This window comes from Falco biarmicus, chromosome 3 (genome assembly GCF_023638135.1).
Source record: "Falco biarmicus isolate bFalBia1 chromosome 3, bFalBia1.pri, whole genome shotgun sequence".
Lineage (NCBI taxonomy): Eukaryota > Metazoa > Chordata > Aves > Falconiformes > Falconidae > Falco > Falco biarmicus.
The window spans coordinates 28,992,422-29,010,618 of record NC_079290.1 but is presented as its reverse complement, the minus strand read 5'-3'; the positions used below and the strand labels follow the sequence as shown (position 1 = coordinate 29,010,618).

Genomic DNA, 18,197 nt, shown 5'->3' with positions numbered 1-18,197 from the left:
CAACTACACAGGTATGTACCACTGGCATTGCAAATGCAACAGCTGTGGATGCCTGGGAGGTAGGAGAGAAACAGACTGTTGGAAATGGCCAGGATCCGTGGTGTCTCTCCACAGAGTCTCCTAGTGCTGTCAAAAACAGCGTATTGGGCTGGATGGGTCACAAGTCTGATTGAATTGGGCATTTCTTATGTTAGCTCTTGTATGGAGCCAAGCAGAAACACTTCTGGGCAGCGCAGGTGGAAGAGTTAGTTACACTATGAAAGCGATACAGGGTGAACGCAAGACTCTAAACTCCATATGAATCCACGGAGTTAGCCATATATCATTATAATTATTATTTTTATTCTTGTTTAATTTTCTGCAGGGTTTTTTTCCCAAATATTTTAGCATATGCTCCCCACCTCATCCTCAAGCTCTTTGTAGGATTTGTACTTGTTTCATAAGCAGTATGGAACGTGTTTTCTTCCTGAAGCACTTCCTTGTCTTGGATATCTCTGTATTTTGACTCAGTACTATGTGGTCCCTGGACACAGCCTTGCAATTTTTTGTTTCACACTTGCATTTCCTGTGATAGAAGGAATGTTCTTTTTTCTGTTTGAGTGGTGTATGTTATATTTTTTAAGTATTTCTATATGAAATGATTTCTCATGTGAAAGCCTGTGAATATCACTGCCAGGACCGTATGTAGCCGTGGTGAGCTTTGGTAAGCTAAGAACTTGTACCTAGTTGCAGAGCCAGTCTTTAGATAGCAATGATGTTTCCTTCAACTTTGGTGTTTTATATAAGGCAGCTGTCATTTCCATGACTCTTAAGAAAAATATTTTTTCTATAACATAATATTTATACATTTCAGCGTACAGTTTCCATTTAGTCTTGCTGTGATTTTGCAGTAGACTAATATTACATTTTATTTCATCTAATCATGGTAAAATATTTTAGCACAAAAGAGGACTTTTTGAGTATCCATCCTCAAAACTGGAAAACAATTCTGACCAGACTTTTTATTTACAATGCATTATTTCACAGAGAGATGGTTTTATATGAAGCCATAAATTTCTTGCAGATTCTTTAGAGTTTAAGGAAAGGGTTTAAATTAAAAAGAAAGAGGTAGTTTAAGCCTAGAAATTATTACTCCTTGTTTGGGTTTGGGGTTTTTTTTTTTCCTTCACATGTTCTTTTGGCAATTCATCTGTTGTGAGTCATCATTTCATTGGAACAGACACCTGCTGTGTTTCCATGAGTGATTACTGTGTTAAAGTTAGCTTGGCAGATATTTTCTTTTATAATTCTCCTTTTTGACATCATGTTTATATAGTGATTGTTTGCTGCCACTGAAATGGAAATAGTTGGGATATGGATATCAGAAGGTAATATAATATTTTCCTTTACAGGTTTCCAAACAGGAGCAGAAAAGAATGGATGTGTCTGATGGAGGAACAGTTGAGACTTCTTCCCGTTATAGTGGCGCACAGGACAGTGGAATTGGCAGTGACAGTGTTAAGATCAGAATTGTTCAGATCGAGCAGCACAGTGGTACCAGCCAGCACCGCATTGCCCGTCCTTCCCGCCAGTCTTCCATTGTGAAGAATCTCAATTTCATTCCCTTTGACATTTTTGTTACAGCAAGTCGCATCTCCTTGATGACTTACTCATGCACTGCCTTACCTAAATCAAAATCAGTACAAGATCGGAAAGATGGTGAGAAAATAAGCAAAAGCTCCTTAAATCTTCCAGAAGCAGGCTCAGGTGGCAGCCATGGTACCAAGAAGCCCAGTCAGCCATGCATTTCCTCCGTCACAGCAGATGATCTTTTGAACAGTAACATTCCTATGTCTACTGGGAGAAAAACGGGTCTTTTGTCACTGGAAAGTCTGCATGCTTCCACAAGATCGTCTGCTCGACAAGCCCTGGGTATAACTATTGTTCGGCAGCCTGGCCGCAGGGGAACAGGGGACATAGAACTGCAGCCGTTTCTCTACCTCGTGGTGTCACAGCCCTCTGTGCTCCTGAGCTGCCACCACAGAAAGCAAAAGGTAGAAATATCAGTGTTCGACGCTGGTCTTAAAGGAGTATCCTCAGACTACAAGTGTACAGGTAAAAGCATTTAACATTCACTCCTGGTGGTAACTGCCAAAATAATTGCGCATCTCAAAGTTACTAGAGTAGTGGAAAACAGCTAGAGAGACTTCTAGGGCATCTTTGAAAATCAATTGGTAAATAGACATATTTTTAGGCTTATACCCCACAGCTGAATCAACTTAAGTGTTAAAATTGTTTGACATTAATTAAGATCTAACCTTTTAGCAGCTAGTTCTTCCTGTTCTTCAATATTACTTTCTCATTACCAGATTGCGATAGGGCTTGTTGTATTAATCTGATTTCTCAATGTTTTCTAAGGAAGTAAGTGTTGTAAGCCATGCTGATTTCATAAAAAGCATTTTTTATGACTGAATATCACAATGTTTTCCTATACTAGCCTACTGATAAAATTTAAAGATAAACATTGCAGAAGCAGTGGGTGTTTTGATCATAAACTGTAAGAAAATTACAGTGATCTTCCAAATGGCATCTAATGATGTCATGTATTTTAAGTTTTCATTCAGCTGAGTAATAGGGTTTTGCAAGAATTTCCTTCTCTTAATGAATGGCTTTTTTTCTTTTTTCTTTTTTGATTTCATATGGAAAGTTTATAATAAGAAATATAGGAATAACTGTTCAGTATAAAAAAATCTGAATTTTCTTTTTCTGTCTTGCCTGTACTGCTGAAGAGAGAAATCAAAGTATTGCAATTCATTTGTCTGGCAACCACTACTGAGTATAAGAATTTAATGAGATACATTATTACAGAGTGTTACCCCAAAAAAACTGTAAATGAGGACATGAAGATCTGCAGTGGGGTTTTAAATTGTTCACTGATTGAAAGCTGTAGGTAAAAAACATTGCTCGTTTTTTCTTGCCAGTGTTCGTTCATACAGTCCAGTAGTTGTGGAAAGTGGCATGGTTTTTTGTGCATCTATACCAAATCTTTAATGAATGAGATTGTATCTTTTGAAAATTGTCATCAAAATGGTGTGCTTATGCAAAAGACTAAAAATTCTGGGTTTAATAGATCTTTTTCAGAAATCTGAACTATGGTGGAATTTTTAAGAGGGCTTAAACGCTGAGGAAGATTAGAAAGCCCAGAGAGTAGATAATTAAAACAGGGAGAAGATTCATTCTCTGCCACATATTCTTTTATCATTCTTCCATTTTCATATTTTTCTGTTGTTGCAGTCCTGTCTAAAAAGAAACACAGCTGTGTCACAAATTTGATTTACTCCAGGTTCTCATGTATGTTTGTTAAATATTATATAAGATGTAGTCATTGTAGCAATTAGTATGAAAATAATTTAAAAATCAATTAACAAAGCAAAGATTGGAGGAGAATTGGAGTAGTTTTAAGGTAAAGATCACAACCTCATTAACCTAGTGTTTTGGAAAAAATGCAGTAAGGCTTATTCATTTCTCATGTCTGAGACTTTCAAGTGTGTCCTTGTACAAGCTGCCACCACGTTTCCAATAAACCGGATAAAGTTCTCTCCATTCTGCCCATACAACTAATTTCAGAAGTCTTTCACCGTCTTCATTGTTTAAAGGAGCGATTTTAGAAAACACAAGCTGTAATAAGGTCTTCCTATAAACTGAAAGTGGATCAGAGAGTACAGAAGAATGTCAAGAAGTTTAAATAATTAAGATAGTAGGAACATACAGCCTGAGAGATTCTCAGTCACCAGCAGTTGTTTAACTGAGACACAAAGAGATAGTCTTGGAGGATCAAAGATTAGCTCTACATGAGTCTTATCCTTTTCTTTGGCTTTTTGTTTCCATGTCAGGCAAAGGTAAAAGAGTATGGAGGCAGGAGTGATGTTATGTGAAGGCAGAAGTTCTGATCTCATGCTGCTGCTTTGTGGGTAGTATCGAGTACCCTACTTGCGTATCAGAGTTCTGTGCTTGTTACTGAAGCATTAGGGCTCTTCTCAAAAGAGTTTGAGAAGTGGGTGCCAAAGTTCTAGTGCCTAAAACCAGCATCCTGAATATATTAATAACTTAATAAAACTAATCCACACTTCAAGTCACACACTAATTCACACAGCAAAATAGATAGTATAAAGTTTTTATTGCCTCCTGTTTAGGAAGACCTGCTGTGTTTGTAATTGCATCGTTCAGGATTAATATTGTCATACCACTGTAGTAACATGTTAGTTTTGGAAATTTCCATTTTTTATTTCTAGCACCTGTATTTGAGGGAAAATAACCATGATCTGTTTTATGTATATGTGTGTGTACATATATACACACTCTATAGATTGCATATCATATAGTACAGCATCAGCAGCTTTGCATGGCATTTTCTTTGCTGCTGCAGTTGATGTCTTCACTACACCAACTTTTTTTGATGTTGTGACTATTTGCTGACAGTTTTATCTGAAAGATGTATCATCCAAATGAAGAACAACATGAAGTTTATTTGAAAGAAATAGGTTAACTTCTTTCCCTCTATACAATAAGTGTGCACTATATTCCTATATTTCTCTGTATATCAAGGACTGGAGAGTGGGAAGAGGGCATAAATGACGTTTAATTTACAGTGAGTGGTGCTAAAGAGCATTTCCAGTTAGACTCTCTAGAAGACTGCTGCTCTTGTGTCTATATGTATGTATGCAATGCTTTTTCCATTATCTAAGATAAGATGGGGAAAAGGACACAAGCTAAATATAAAAGCTCTATTTTAACTGGAATATAAGAGCTGATGTAGCATTTTCCCCCTTTAAAAAAAAAAATGGAAAGAAAAAAAAGCTTCAACAGTGGGACTAGGCAAGCAGGACTGATGAAAACACTGTGCACATTACATCGCATGATGGAGACAGGCAGCAGCACAGCAGCAGCTCAGAAGGTCAGGCCTATAACAGCAAATTTCATCACAGCCTAAAAATTTGAGACTTTTCTGGGCAAAAGGAAAAATATGTGATGTTTGTTAAAAAGTTTTATTGGTACTCCTATGGGGATGGTTTCTCGTTACTTATACTAATATGATTAAGCTTACATAGTTAAGCTATATATGGGATATGTAGATTAGATCCAAAACATGCTAATAAAAACTGTCATTTCATATCGTCATTCTGTGTTTATATATTCACACCATATATGCTGCATAGGAATATTTTAGGAATGCTTTAAAGCATGTGGAAAAATTGTTTTGAATCATTTGTGTAATTCTGAAGACTTTACTATTAGTTCAACAGTAGATTCAGATCTTATGAAAAATTGTGTTATGATTTCTTATGGCTTTTCTAAAAGAAAAAATCTAGTTCTGAAATAACTTAAAATCTTGCAAGGCAAGAAGAAGCAAATACAAAATTCTCTGGTGAAATTAGGGAAGTCTTATTTTTTGGTGGATGTTCATTCAAAAAAGACGTTTAGTGTAAAGAAAAGCTGGTAGAAATTTGGATCTAGTTACATATCCCATCCTTAATCTCCTGTTACTGTATTTCTAAGAAATACATTGTTCACCTGTAAGTCAACAAAGAATACTCTAGAATTTACAAATGCTTCTGACAGGTAATTAGATGAGAGTCTGTTTTATGAAACTTTGAATAAAACAGGGAAATTGTCCTGTAAGACCGCACCAGCATGAATTTTAAAGATAATAATAGTTAATCCTGGGCTGGTGACAAAATTAAGCTTACCGCCTTATGATGGTTTAATGCTTTGAACATGTGTAGAAATAATTTTTTAATATTTTTGTGAAATCATATATATTTCATTTGGGACAAGGCTTTTGTTTTTATTTTGGAAAATTTCAAGTTAATAGAGCTTAAAATTCAGATCTTGCACATTGAGCTATCACTTTTTTTGTGAGTGGGCGTTGCACAGTGGCTGAAACACCAAACTTCATCCAAAGAATTTGGCTTCTCTGACACTAGCAGTGTTATTTTTTGCTTGCTTCCTGAAACATGAAATAAATAAGAACTGCAGAATAAAATAGAAATAAATAGGCTATTTAAAACTAAAGTATGGTTACTATGTTAATTAGCAATTAGCAGCACATTTCCATCAGGCCAGTGTCTGTATGTGGGAGCATTTACCTGCCTTGGAGCTAAAGACCTGATGGTTGTGCTTTCAATTTCCCCAGTCCTTCTGTCCAACCAAGTCCACTGGCAAGTCACTTTGTAGGAAGAGACGACTTACTAGGTTATTAAAATGTTGGCTCAGTTTTATTATGGTTGTGCTAAACTGCTTTGTTTGTGGTTTTAATTATTTTCGTAATTGAACAGTTTGATAGTAATTATGCTACTGCCAGGTATAGGAACTTCAAGTCAAAATAAAATTAGTGGAATAAATATTAACTGCTTTATAACCACCATTAAAAAGACTAGTTGCTCCCTCCGTTTATTTGTAAGATTCTATATAAATAGCCTGAGACACTAAAAAACAAGCTTTTTTTATTCAGTGCTCATCCTACATTTAATAAAAAAGCATCTGCTAACCGTTAGTTTTTGCAACAGAGCATTGGCCATTTCCACTTAAATAAAAGTGGGTGCAATTGTTTTTAATGTAATCTCATAAGCCACTTTTATAAATATTTTTTTAAATCTTTATTTGCTTTGTTTCAGGTAATGTAATCCAGATACAAAATTGCCTCATTTCCTGACCATTGTGCTCTGGGCATTCTTGAAAAATCTTTTTTCTATTTGTTTGTTTGTTTACTTTCAGAGAGGAGGTTGTGTTGCTTGGTTGTTTTAAGGGAGAGAAAATTTCTCAGTAAATATCTGTTATGCATGGAATTTCTTCAACTTCCGCCAGTGAAGCATTTGCAAAAATCAGGCATTGTGAGGCCATCCAGAATTATTCTTGATTTTTTTTTTTATTATTTTTTTTTTACACCCACGCCTTTGATGGCAGGGGGTCCATGAAGAGCAGATGCAGTAGCTAAGACCACATGTAACCTCTGATCTAATGGAAAGCCCAGGCTGCATGGAGAGCAATGCAGGCTGGCTCTGGCAGGAAGTCTGATTCACTGCCTCTCTGTCAGTCTGTGCTTCCTACAAGGCAGAGAGAGGATTTAAGGCTGTTCCCTTAGCATAGCATTGAGGGAGTTTTGCTGGAGTGTCACCTGTTCCCCTCTGAGTATATTTATTGTCCAGTACATCTGCATCCATGGATGTGGGGGGTGCAGCCCCCACCCGTAAAGACAAGCTGGCCTGGGAATGTACATTCTTCAGGTTACTGTAAGTGCTCATTTTTTAACTTCCTGACACAGCACTTGTGAGTACTCTAGTAGAAATGTTTTCCCACTTGTGTTCTTTAAATTCCAGTGGAAACCATTTTTAAACAAAGACCAAAAGTTCCACTTCAGAGTTTGAAATGCAGAGATGATTGCAGTATCGTACTGGCTTTTAAAATTGACTGCAGACCAAAATATGATTCATCCATTGAAATAAAAGCATGTTGCAGAACTCATTTGGTCTGGGTAAAGTTCCAGCTGAACAGGCCAAGTTGCTGTCCTGTGCACACGCTCGGTAGCCCCATCACTCCTGCCTGGCAGCTGTTGGGGTGCTGTGGATCACAGATTCCCCCCTATTAATGCCTCCCACAGGCTATGCCCCCCTGAGCTGCCCTGGCTCTCAGTTGCAAACTGGAAAAAAAGCACATTCTGGAGAATGAAAATCTTCAAGATGTGAAATTTCTCCTGCCTCCCTCCTTTCCTTCCCCTTCTTCAGAAGGTTGGGGTTTGTGCTTTACCATTGACATAATAATGAGGGGATAGCCAGTGAAATCAAAAGCTTGCAAATTCAATTTAAGGTTAGGAAGATATTTCATAAGCTGTAAAGTTTGGAGCTGAGGTCTGGGCCTTGACAAGACCAAAAGTGGCTTTGGATGTTTGGGTAGATTCAAAAATAGTTAGAGGTTATTTTTTTCTAATAATAATAAAAAAAGCTCTGTGTGTGTGTCTCCGAATGTGGACATACTGAAGGCCTCAACTTCTGTCTTACAGATTTTAAATTACGGTCTTGGTTGTCAATCTGTGATAGTTGTCTCACCATTTTTCTTTTGCTGCCACAGACAAATTTTTGACATGGTGTAGAGGATAGAATTTCTGGCCGTCTTCACTGCTCTTCACTTCTCAAGACTTTCTTTTCTCTCTCTTGGCTTGCTGTGGAGTAATTCTAGCCTCTCCTTTTACTTATATATGCATCCCTTGGGTTTTCTCCAGCATTTTCTTTATACAAATAACTGCAAATTTAAGTGTTGATTTTTGGGAGAATCATAGAAAATGGAAATGGAAATGACCTATTATAATATATTATTCAGACCAGTTCCCTGCTGATGCATAATTGTTCCCTATTGTATATTTTATAGTGTTCTGTCAAGTGTATTTTTAAACATTCTGAATGTTTCCATCATTTCCTTGAGGGAGAAGACTCCTTTTTCTAACACCTCTCCCCATCAGGAATTCCTCACTTTTCAGCCTGAACTTTCTCTTTTTCATTTGATTGCTTCTCTGGCAATTCCTGTACCCCTGGCATAGGGATCGATTGATAGATATTGTTTTATTCCTTTCCTGATCTTTAATCCTATGTAAATATGTATGCTGTTTTTTACCTTAAAAAGTATTTTAACCAAGATAGACATATTTCAGTCTTTTGACCTTTGATGTAAATGAATTTGTCTTAGCCAGATACATTTTATAGCTCCTATTTGGATTTCCCTTCAAGTTTTTGAGATATACACCACCACAGTCATTTTTTAAACCTCTGGATTTTTAGCTTTCTTCTCATTATGTAAAAACTTACTTATTAATCCCTATCTGGCATATTTCGATGTATGGTGCGGTCTGTTACCCAGGTTCCAAATTAGCCATATGCCATATGTTTGGAAGCACTCAAATTAGTCTTTGCATAATCCTTTAGGATTATTGCCTCTAGTGTAAAATTGTGTCAATGCAGCTACCCTGCTTCCAGAATTATTTCAGAGTAACACAGTTTCACTTGAACAAAAAAAAAAAAAAAAGCTTGAAGTCAGTCAGGCCAGCGCTGTGTTAAATGTAATATGTTTTGATGGACTCAGGCAAATTTTGTGCATTGAGGTTTCTTTGTGTTGTATTCCTGATCTGCAAGTTCTTGAGTCCTTCTCATTATTTGTGTATCCCCGTCCTGCAGTGCCCCAGGTAATGAAGAGGTGATGGTGCTGTGCTCCTTGGAGACATGAGAGAGCAAAATAATCTGAGTGCCCCATGGTTCCTTTTTTTTTTTTTTATTCTGTGCTTACATGCTGCAATTCCCAATGCCTTGAGGGCAGGGTTTGTATAGCTAATGTATTATGTCACGCAAGGATTTTCTGCTATGTAAGTTCTTTTCATCAAAGATATTTTCATCTTTAAACAGCTGCAACTTTGAAATAATTATTAGGTATTTTATAACATAAACACATTTTAGGGTAATAGGAATACCTATAAAAGTATTCTTCAAAAGAAATGTTTGACTAATTTTACTGGATTTTCTGAAAAGCCGGCAGATGATCAAGGTTGCTATGTACAGTATGTGATGACGTCTTTCAGAAATGAGACAAAATAGTGGCATATTGCAACATTTTGCCCCATATTGGTACACCTAAACGTTTATACTAATACTTCTGAAGGAACAGTAACTTAGAGATCAATTTAATTGATTCAGTGATGTTCATTGCACAATGCTGAGTAATTTTTTACAGTGCTTTACACTATATATTCTGAAAAACATTAGTGTATTATTTATTTGTGATGAGCTGCTAGCACAGAACAAGATGATATGGTATAGATCCCTAGATTTTGCAAAAGATGTGTACTTTGGTGGTAAAGATTTTTTACTATTAGTATTTTCAGTATACTAGACAAACTCCAGACACAGGAAACAAGATACTCCCTAAAGTAGTTACTACAAAAAAGGGAGTGTGCCACACCATTCTGGTTAATGTAATTAAAGGAAAGAGCTAAGAACCATAAAAATACAGAAATTCACGTGGAAAATATACAAATCTGTTGTGTGCAGTGACAGCTCTTAAATAACTGTTGAGAGCTGACTTTTTATAAATGTATAGCAGGAATAAAGGGAAGGAAAGGCTGTAATGTATATGCCATGCACTACAAATACTGCTGTAAAGTCATTGCCTGAAAATTGATCAAATAAAAACAGAAGAATGTGCTAACTTTTGATCTTTTCCATATAGATCTAAAGTCATGATCAATTGGTTTCAGTAGGTTCTTTGAAATCACATAAGGGTTCATATGTGCCAAGTTTTATATGAATCACATGATAAGGTCAAGAAATACAAATTCCAAAGCTGGCTTTATATACCCAGTCCACATATGACTGTGATACCACGATACCATATGTTGACTATAATAGTGGGTATGTAAATAGTGCTCTTGAAAGCAATCCATTCAGTGAAATTCAAATAAAGTAATTATAGTAGGTTTTAATTGACTGATAATGGAAGAGAATAACATCAGGAAAACCTCCTTAAATCATTGCAGATGAGAGACATTCCATAATTAATGTAGCAAGTCTAGATAACAAAGAATAATTGATTATTTAGAACTTAAGACCTGTAGTGCCAGAGTTGAGGACTATTATAATGAAGTTCATGAGCTGCTGAAGATTAAAAAGCTGTTTACACTACTGGTTTTGCCATTTGTAATATGTGGAAAATGAAGAATAGCACTTGGAGGAAGTTAATTTTAATGTACTATTGTAATATTATAGACTGATCAAAGGAATACAATTCAAGGTGGTATGCAAGAATAGCTACTGATAAGCTATTGAGTGAAACTCCAAAGAGAATGATACAACCATGTTGTCATTATGCTCTGTTTCTGAGATCTGGTAGCATTCTGGATTTTTAACCTTTATAATTTATCTATTATTTTCTATCTGGTGGTGAAAATACAATATAGAAGTAGCAGGTTTTGAGCACAAATTCTCTTGTAAGGACTGCTTAAGTGTCATCATAATTAATGCTAAAATTGAGTGCTATTTAAAGTCATCTTGTGGTAACTGATGGTTTTTACTCATATTTCACTTGGTATTTCTGTGGGTTTCCTATACTTTGTGTAATTACAGCTTTGCCCTCTTGTCTGTGTATGCATGCATAGTTATACACATGCATCTGTCTATAGGCACAAATGTTATGTGTAACAGCTCTATTAGGAATATTATTTACTGTGTTACAATTTAAACTTTTAAATACTCTTTAATCAATTGTCTATGTATCAAATTCCTGGAATATAATTAATGACTATGATCATTATCACCTATAGATCCTGGGAAGACTCTACCAGAAGCTCTGGATTATTGCAAGATCTGGTTGCAGACAGTAGCAGGAGAGGTAGATGCTAAAAGTGGTATTCCACCTCCTTTTATCACTGTGCAAATTAAAGACTTCCTTAATGGACCAGGTAAGCATTGCACTTCAATCTGTATTTTCTAATGTAATCTATTTGTAGATATGCACACATAGACACACACGTTAGATAATAAGAAAAATGTTGCATTCTTTGCTAATGAATGTGAAATTTTCCTCCAGCAATTACCCTGAATTGAAGTCAAAGTTGAGGAATGGTCAGTCATGGACCAGTCATAGGTTTAAGGTCTAAGTATTTATTCTCTTCCCAAGGTAAATTTAGAAATTTTACTGCTCAGGAGAGCTGAAGTTGGCACATTTCCAGTGGAATGAAACCTACCTGCTTCTAGCCCTAGAACAACTGAAATTTTATTAGTTATCTTTATAAAAGTTGGCTTTTAAAATGTTTCTGAACATTTTTGTAAGCCACATTCCTATGAGTTCTTTGGCATCTGGATACCTGGCATTGCAAATTCCTATCATCTAAAGTGCTGATACTGTAAAATTTAACAAATAGTGTTATTCTGTTTCTTTAATTACCACAAAATGTAAGTGGTGTAGTATGAATGTGTATTAGCATTTACTTAAAATAATGTGACTTGAAGTTTCACTCCTAGAGTGTCAGAAACTCCTGCAAATTGAAATGTCATCCATTCTCTATTTTGTGAATTCTGTATCTATAACTACATTACTACATAGAATATAATTGAAGTTATATTAAAAGTTAGAAAATACATTCACATTTACCTGTGCCATCGCAATTCATTTTGTTTCTGCATATTTTTTATAATTCATTGAATTGTGTAACTTCCCCCCCCAGTATCCTTACTTCAGTCAGCATGCAGAATGAGCTGTTATCAGTCATTTAGTGAGTAACTCTTCAGTACTGTGTTTCCCTATTCATACAGTCTTACAGCACACTATCTAAACCTGCCTCTACAGCAGAATTCCATATTTCCTCTGCGTTGCTTACTGCTTTAAGATTTAAGCACTACAGAAATACTAATTTACCTGTACAACCCTCCCATGGGTGATGGAATAGTATGCCCTTGCCTTTTCACAGAAGGGAACTGAGGCACAGAAATTGAGGATTTTCTTATTATATTAAGGTTACCAATTTAAAACTCACCATTTAATTTTCGGTGGTGCTTAAAATACAGAAATTTAAATGTTGGAGACAGTTAATATTGGTTTTGGGTGAAGCAGTAATCACTTCTGCGTATCAGTCCACAGGACAGCAAATTGAAAAACCAGAGAATAAGACATACATATTTACCTGCTGACTATAAATACTTCAATTACATAACTTGAAAATCCATTTTTTGCAGGTAGGCAGGCAGGAGTCTCGAGGAAAGAATAAAGTACATGAACAACCTCATCACTACCCCTCTTTTTGTTTTCTGTGCTGCCTTAGCATTATTTTAAGAGAAGATTTTAAAACCACCTGACAATGCAAAACTTTTGTATATTGATCCCTGTTTGGCTTTGTTAATAGGACTTTGAACCTTCAGACCTACTGCATGTTCTACTGCCATTTGGACTAAAGGATTAATTGATAATATTGGATTTTCATTCTAATCGTGACCAGCACAGGAGGTGTAGAAACACCTGCTATCAGTGGCCTTTCCGTTACTGCTCCCAGATTGGTTTTCCTTTACCCTTACACACATACACACACACACCCCCTCTCCCAATTCTTTTGTGTTCTCTCTCCCCACATCTGGCAGATTCCCATATTGCCAGACCCTTTGTCTGTGCATTCCCCTTTTCTGAAGATTCTCAATGTAGTTTCTTGGCGCAGCCTTTATATTTAATTTATTACACAGCTGAAGGTTTTTCCCTGATGCTCTCCTGCCAGTAGGACAGACTTCTAACTAAACTAGCAGACGTGGAAGCTGGTATAAATTGCAAAGTATATATTCACAAGTAGTCTAAGTGTCTACTTCATTCTCAACAATTCAGTCAGATCTTGAATCGATGTTAAATCCCTCCATGATATATGACTAAATAGGGATCTAAAACCCAATAAATTAATGCATCATAAACCAGTCTGTTTATTTTCACGAAGCATATCAAACTTCAGAGATTTCCTGCAGGATCTCTTCTTAGCCAAATGGCATTGGGCTTTTTTATCACCTTTTGGCTGCTAATTGGAACTACCATTACACATGACTCAACAGTAATTACTCTGAATTTTAACGAAGTGTTTTGCTGGCATAATATAACAAAACAGCTCTGGATTCCATTGCAGATTTTTCTAACCTTAGGTGTTGCCACTGTGAGATCCTCTTCAAATGAACTAACCTTTACCAAGAAGCCTTCCTTGGTGGTTGGAGGTTTCATTGGATGAGTAATGGAAGGCACTTTCCGCATATGATTGCATCAGAATGGCACATACAAAGCATTATGAAAGCTTGACAGCTCCTCAGCAGGCTACTGGAAAATAAGTTACTAACTCTCCCGGGGGGGAAAGTCTTCTAACCACAGCTGCTTCCAGAATGAGGTAGCTTGGCCATCAGCAGGCCTGGAGAAAGTGCCTACACCACCAGATCCTGACTAAGTTGGCAGTTGTTCATTGAGGATGAGAACCTGAGCAAAACTCCGGGAAGTTCTTGTGAGGTCACCAGACAAACAATATTTGTGATGGAAGACATCACAATTAATAAATTGAATAAATAAAGGCACTGCTGAAGTATGCTTATGTTGCAGGCCTCGAGGGCCTACACTTTTTGGGTGAACATTTGGCAAATAACGCTGCTGCTAAGTGGTATGTTTTCTAAGGCATACTGTGCGTTTTCATATTCATTTATGTATCTGTGTTTTATAACTGCAATAAGTAAATTATTAAAATGCTTGTTGGGTACAGCTGATATGCTGTTTGAAAGAGTCAGCACATTTTTAGAAGCTGTGCCTATGCAGACAAAAGTCTGGATGTAGCAGCTGGGTTAACTATGTGGCTTTCTGTATAGATTATGAGTGTTTAAAGTTCAGTGGTTTAATTGTAATGTCATTTTTCTTGCAAAATACATTGTTAGTGTGCTGAGGTTAAATTTCAAATATAACTATCAAACGCCTATCTTCTGTATGATGCAAACTACTATGCAAGCAGTTAAAAGAAAAAATCTGCAAGTGGTTCCAAGTGTTTGCTGTGTTAGATAAAACTGGTACTCCTTGTAAATCGTTTGTCAGCTGAAGTAGATAAGTAGATAGTGTTCCACAGAAAAATCATATGGTTTCACCACACAGGAAACCAGGTTGTCAGTCCATATTAGCTTGGAGATCAAAAAACTACAGCAAGTAGCTAAACTTGGAAACCACTAATTAAATGAGAATAACAGGATACATTAATGCACTTCTTGCCGCATGAGTTGATTATTTTGTACATTTTTGGCAACTAAAGAAAAATGACATTTCTTCCAGATTTAAGGTAATAGGATCCTAGGAGAAATAAGCATTCATCATCAGGCCTGTGGGAACAGACCTCAACTTTAACCCCACAATGTATTAAAGGACTATTCTTTCTCTTTCTACAGTAACTAATTATTTAAAATTTTTTAAATTCCATCTACATCAGTTTACATGACCCTTTCTCTTTTATAATCAGTCTGTTTCTGGATTGTACATCTAATTCTCGTCTAATACATGTAAAAGAACTATTTATTGCTTCAGTATTAGATATTATTCATTAGGTGAGGAACAAATATGACCATCTTGTTTTAATAGTGTTTGAAAATCTATTCTCTTTACCCTCTAGTCCTTTCTTTGGATTTTTTTTAATACAACTATGCTTTCTTAGCTATAAAAGCTGCCTTTTTGATGTATTCTTTCTGCATGCAAATGATACAAAACATGTTTGTGAAGTACAGCTTCATACAAATTGCCTTAAAATACTCATACATGCAAAATATAGATGGTTTATGCCAAAGTCCTCTTCCCCCAGCAGTTTCTTGGGAAGACATTAGGCTAGGTGTAAAACAGCTGCAGTCCTTGATACTTGCTTTGCCTTTTGAAATCCTTTCTACAGAAGAAACTATGCAGACAAACAAAGAAATGCCGTGTCCCACTGAAAGATGAAGTGAGACCTGGGTGACCTGGGGGATTGCTCTTTCCTGCCAGTCCCTCTGTGGCACAGTTTGGACACCACGAGGGGCATGGCACTGGAGCTAGGTTTATGGTTAAAAAGCAACAAACAAAACCGCACCATGGTACTCTCTCTGGCTTTTTTTCCCCCCTGTTTGCAGAGGCAACAACTGTATCCATTAGCAAGGTCAGTGGTATGGAGAAGCCTGGAAAATAGCAGCTACCAGAAACCCACTAGAATAATATCTCCAGCAGGTGATAGATTAGTTGGAACAAATTGGAACCATTGCACTTCAGCAATCCTGGTTTCTTTCAAGCTGTTTTAAAAATGTCGTCATTTTAATACACAATATCAGCCCTGCGGAACAGTCCACAGCAGGTTAATTTGAATCATATGATGTATCACTGCCCTCAGCTGACATGAGCTCCATTCCATGTGTGAAGCCATAATAAATCCATTCCCAACCGAGGCAAATTCCCTGTGAGAAGGTGAACTAATCCAGGCCTCACACTGGCATGTTAGCCCTCCGTAATTGAAAGCAGGGCCACCTGTTCCCAGCACAGTTAGCCTATAGAGAGAAAATTAGCATTAGATCAGATACTTAATATATTGAAAAATCATTCATACTGCTTGCAAGTTCAGCTGTGGGCTGCTTAGCATGACATCATATATAAACCTAGGAATGTGCCCACTTGATCCCAGTTTAACAGTTTTGTTAACCATGGTGTTTGTTAACTTTGAAATGAGAATTTTTTGATTTAATGAGAGCTGACACGTGAGAAGGGGAACTAGCCAGGGTGCAGACTTTTCTAATTAACTCTGGGTCATTTGCAAAACTTTTGAGCTTTCTAGTAGGTTTTTTTTCCCTTTGCTCTTTTACAAACAAGTTTTTAAAGCACTGACACTGTAGCCATGAAATGATATTTATTTGATTAAGAAGGCAAAGAGAAATATTCCAAACAGGTGTACCAGCCTGTAGGTATTGCTTTGGTTTTGACACATCTATTGTCTGTAATACCAGTGTAATAATGCATAAAATTATCAAAGTACTTTTCTGAAAGCAGTGTCTACAACACCTATTTTAAATTTAGTTTCTTAGATGGCTAAGTACTGAAAATTAAAACTGCACACCAAAGCCACATGGATAAGTTGGGAAATATTTTCTTGGTATCTTTTCCAGTGCAGCAGCATTCTTTTAAAACTTACCTCACACATTCACTCTATTTTCTGAAATCCTCTTACCCCCCCCCCCCCCCCATTTATGTCTTAATGTATATGTATTATTCAGCAGCTAAGCACATCATAGAGAGTTAGTATTTATGGGTTCTTTTCTTTTCCACAAACGTGCTCCATGATCTGGAAAAATTTGTTTCATGCCACCATATTGTGCTTCAACTTCCCTGGCTCTTTGAGAGAGTTAACATTTCCCTTAATGAGTGTTTTCTTTTCATGGTCGTGGCTCCCAATGTCCCCGTTATAGTTTTTGGCCTTACCACCCAACTCTTGACACCTTTCTGTAGGTTATTTGGTAGTTGCACAATTGCTTAATTTTAGTCAACATCCTATGAACAGCAGTAACCCGCCATCATTTATTCATGGTATCTTTGGTCGTCTTGACCTACAACAATTTATTTTGGTTCAATTGTGACAATTTTTAAAAATGAATAGAATGACATCACTCTGACCCTTGTCTGAGATCTGAAACTCAGGCACTGGCTAGCTAGAGCTGTTAATGTCTTAGTGTCACCTTTCCATAATGTCAGTGACATACTAGGTCATGGAAGTAGGAGTTGTTATTGCTGGGGAACACCCTGTATGGCTCAGGTTGATTAAGCTCCCTGAAGGCTGTAGTTTGCCATATTGGCCTTAGAGAGCTGCTTCTGTAGAGCTGCAGCACACAGACAGCAGTAGGTAGAAATACTGAGCAGTGACTACCAGCCTCTTCCAGACTAATTGGCATCTGTCTCACAGAAGCAGAATAAAAGATGGACTGCAGATGGCCTCTGAAGCCTTGTCTCAAGTTTCTCCTTTCTTTTCCCTTGATCCAAATTGGGAATGATGAATTAGAGGATAAAAACAATTCATTTGGATTCTTCTTGCTTTTCAATTTCTTTTAATTTGTCTCTCTTTTGATGCCTGACCAGGGACAATTGAGAACAGTACAGCTAGTCTTTTCTTTACATGTCTCTCTCTTCCCTATTTTTATAAATTTAATTTTTGCAATTCAGCCATTTCTCTGTTACTGAAGGGCCACCCTGACTCCAAATCAGAATCAGGGCTCAAGATTACCTTTACTTTCCTCAGATTTCCTCTGTTTAAACTCCCTACATCAGGATGGGTGGCTCCCAGAGAAAGAATATTACTGGTGGTGAAATGTTTCCTGCCTGTTGTCTGCTCCTCTCCTGTTTAGGACTAGGAAATTCAATCCTCCTAAGAGTTTAGGGCAAACAGTAGTTTCTTCTATGACAGTACTATTTATTAAGAAGTTTAATATTTTACCGCCTTCTTGGGGTAGAGGAGAATGAGACCCATGTCCACGCTGAAGGAGAAAGACCTGGTATTTCTATATTAGCTATAAAAAATAAAAGTTTCACTGCAGAATGAGGGGTATGAGAAGGGAACACATTCTTGGAAGATGCCATATTTTTCTTAACTTTTCTCATAGTCTGTGAAAAGATCCCAGTCATATAAATAAAGC

At 36.8% G+C, this 18,197-nt stretch overlaps 1 protein-coding gene across 6 annotated transcripts in view; it reads left to right on the top strand.

Annotated features, from left to right (window-relative positions):
• Positions 1-18,197, top strand: part of VPS13B (vacuolar protein sorting 13 homolog B) — a 477,114-nt gene that overhangs the window by 357,201 nt on the left and 101,716 nt on the right. For 5 of the 6 annotated variants that reach the window (XM_056333224.1, XM_056333225.1, XM_056333222.1 and 2 more), the window contains 2 exons: positions 1,392-2,094; positions 11,336-11,473. In XM_056333224.1, coding sequence (XP_056189199.1) covers positions 1,392-2,094; positions 11,336-11,473 — 841 coding nt within the window. Of the gene's footprint in view, positions 1-1,391; positions 2,095-11,335; positions 11,474-13,685; positions 14,363-18,197 lie in introns of those variants that run through there. The other variant, XM_056333228.1, reaches the window with a different exon arrangement.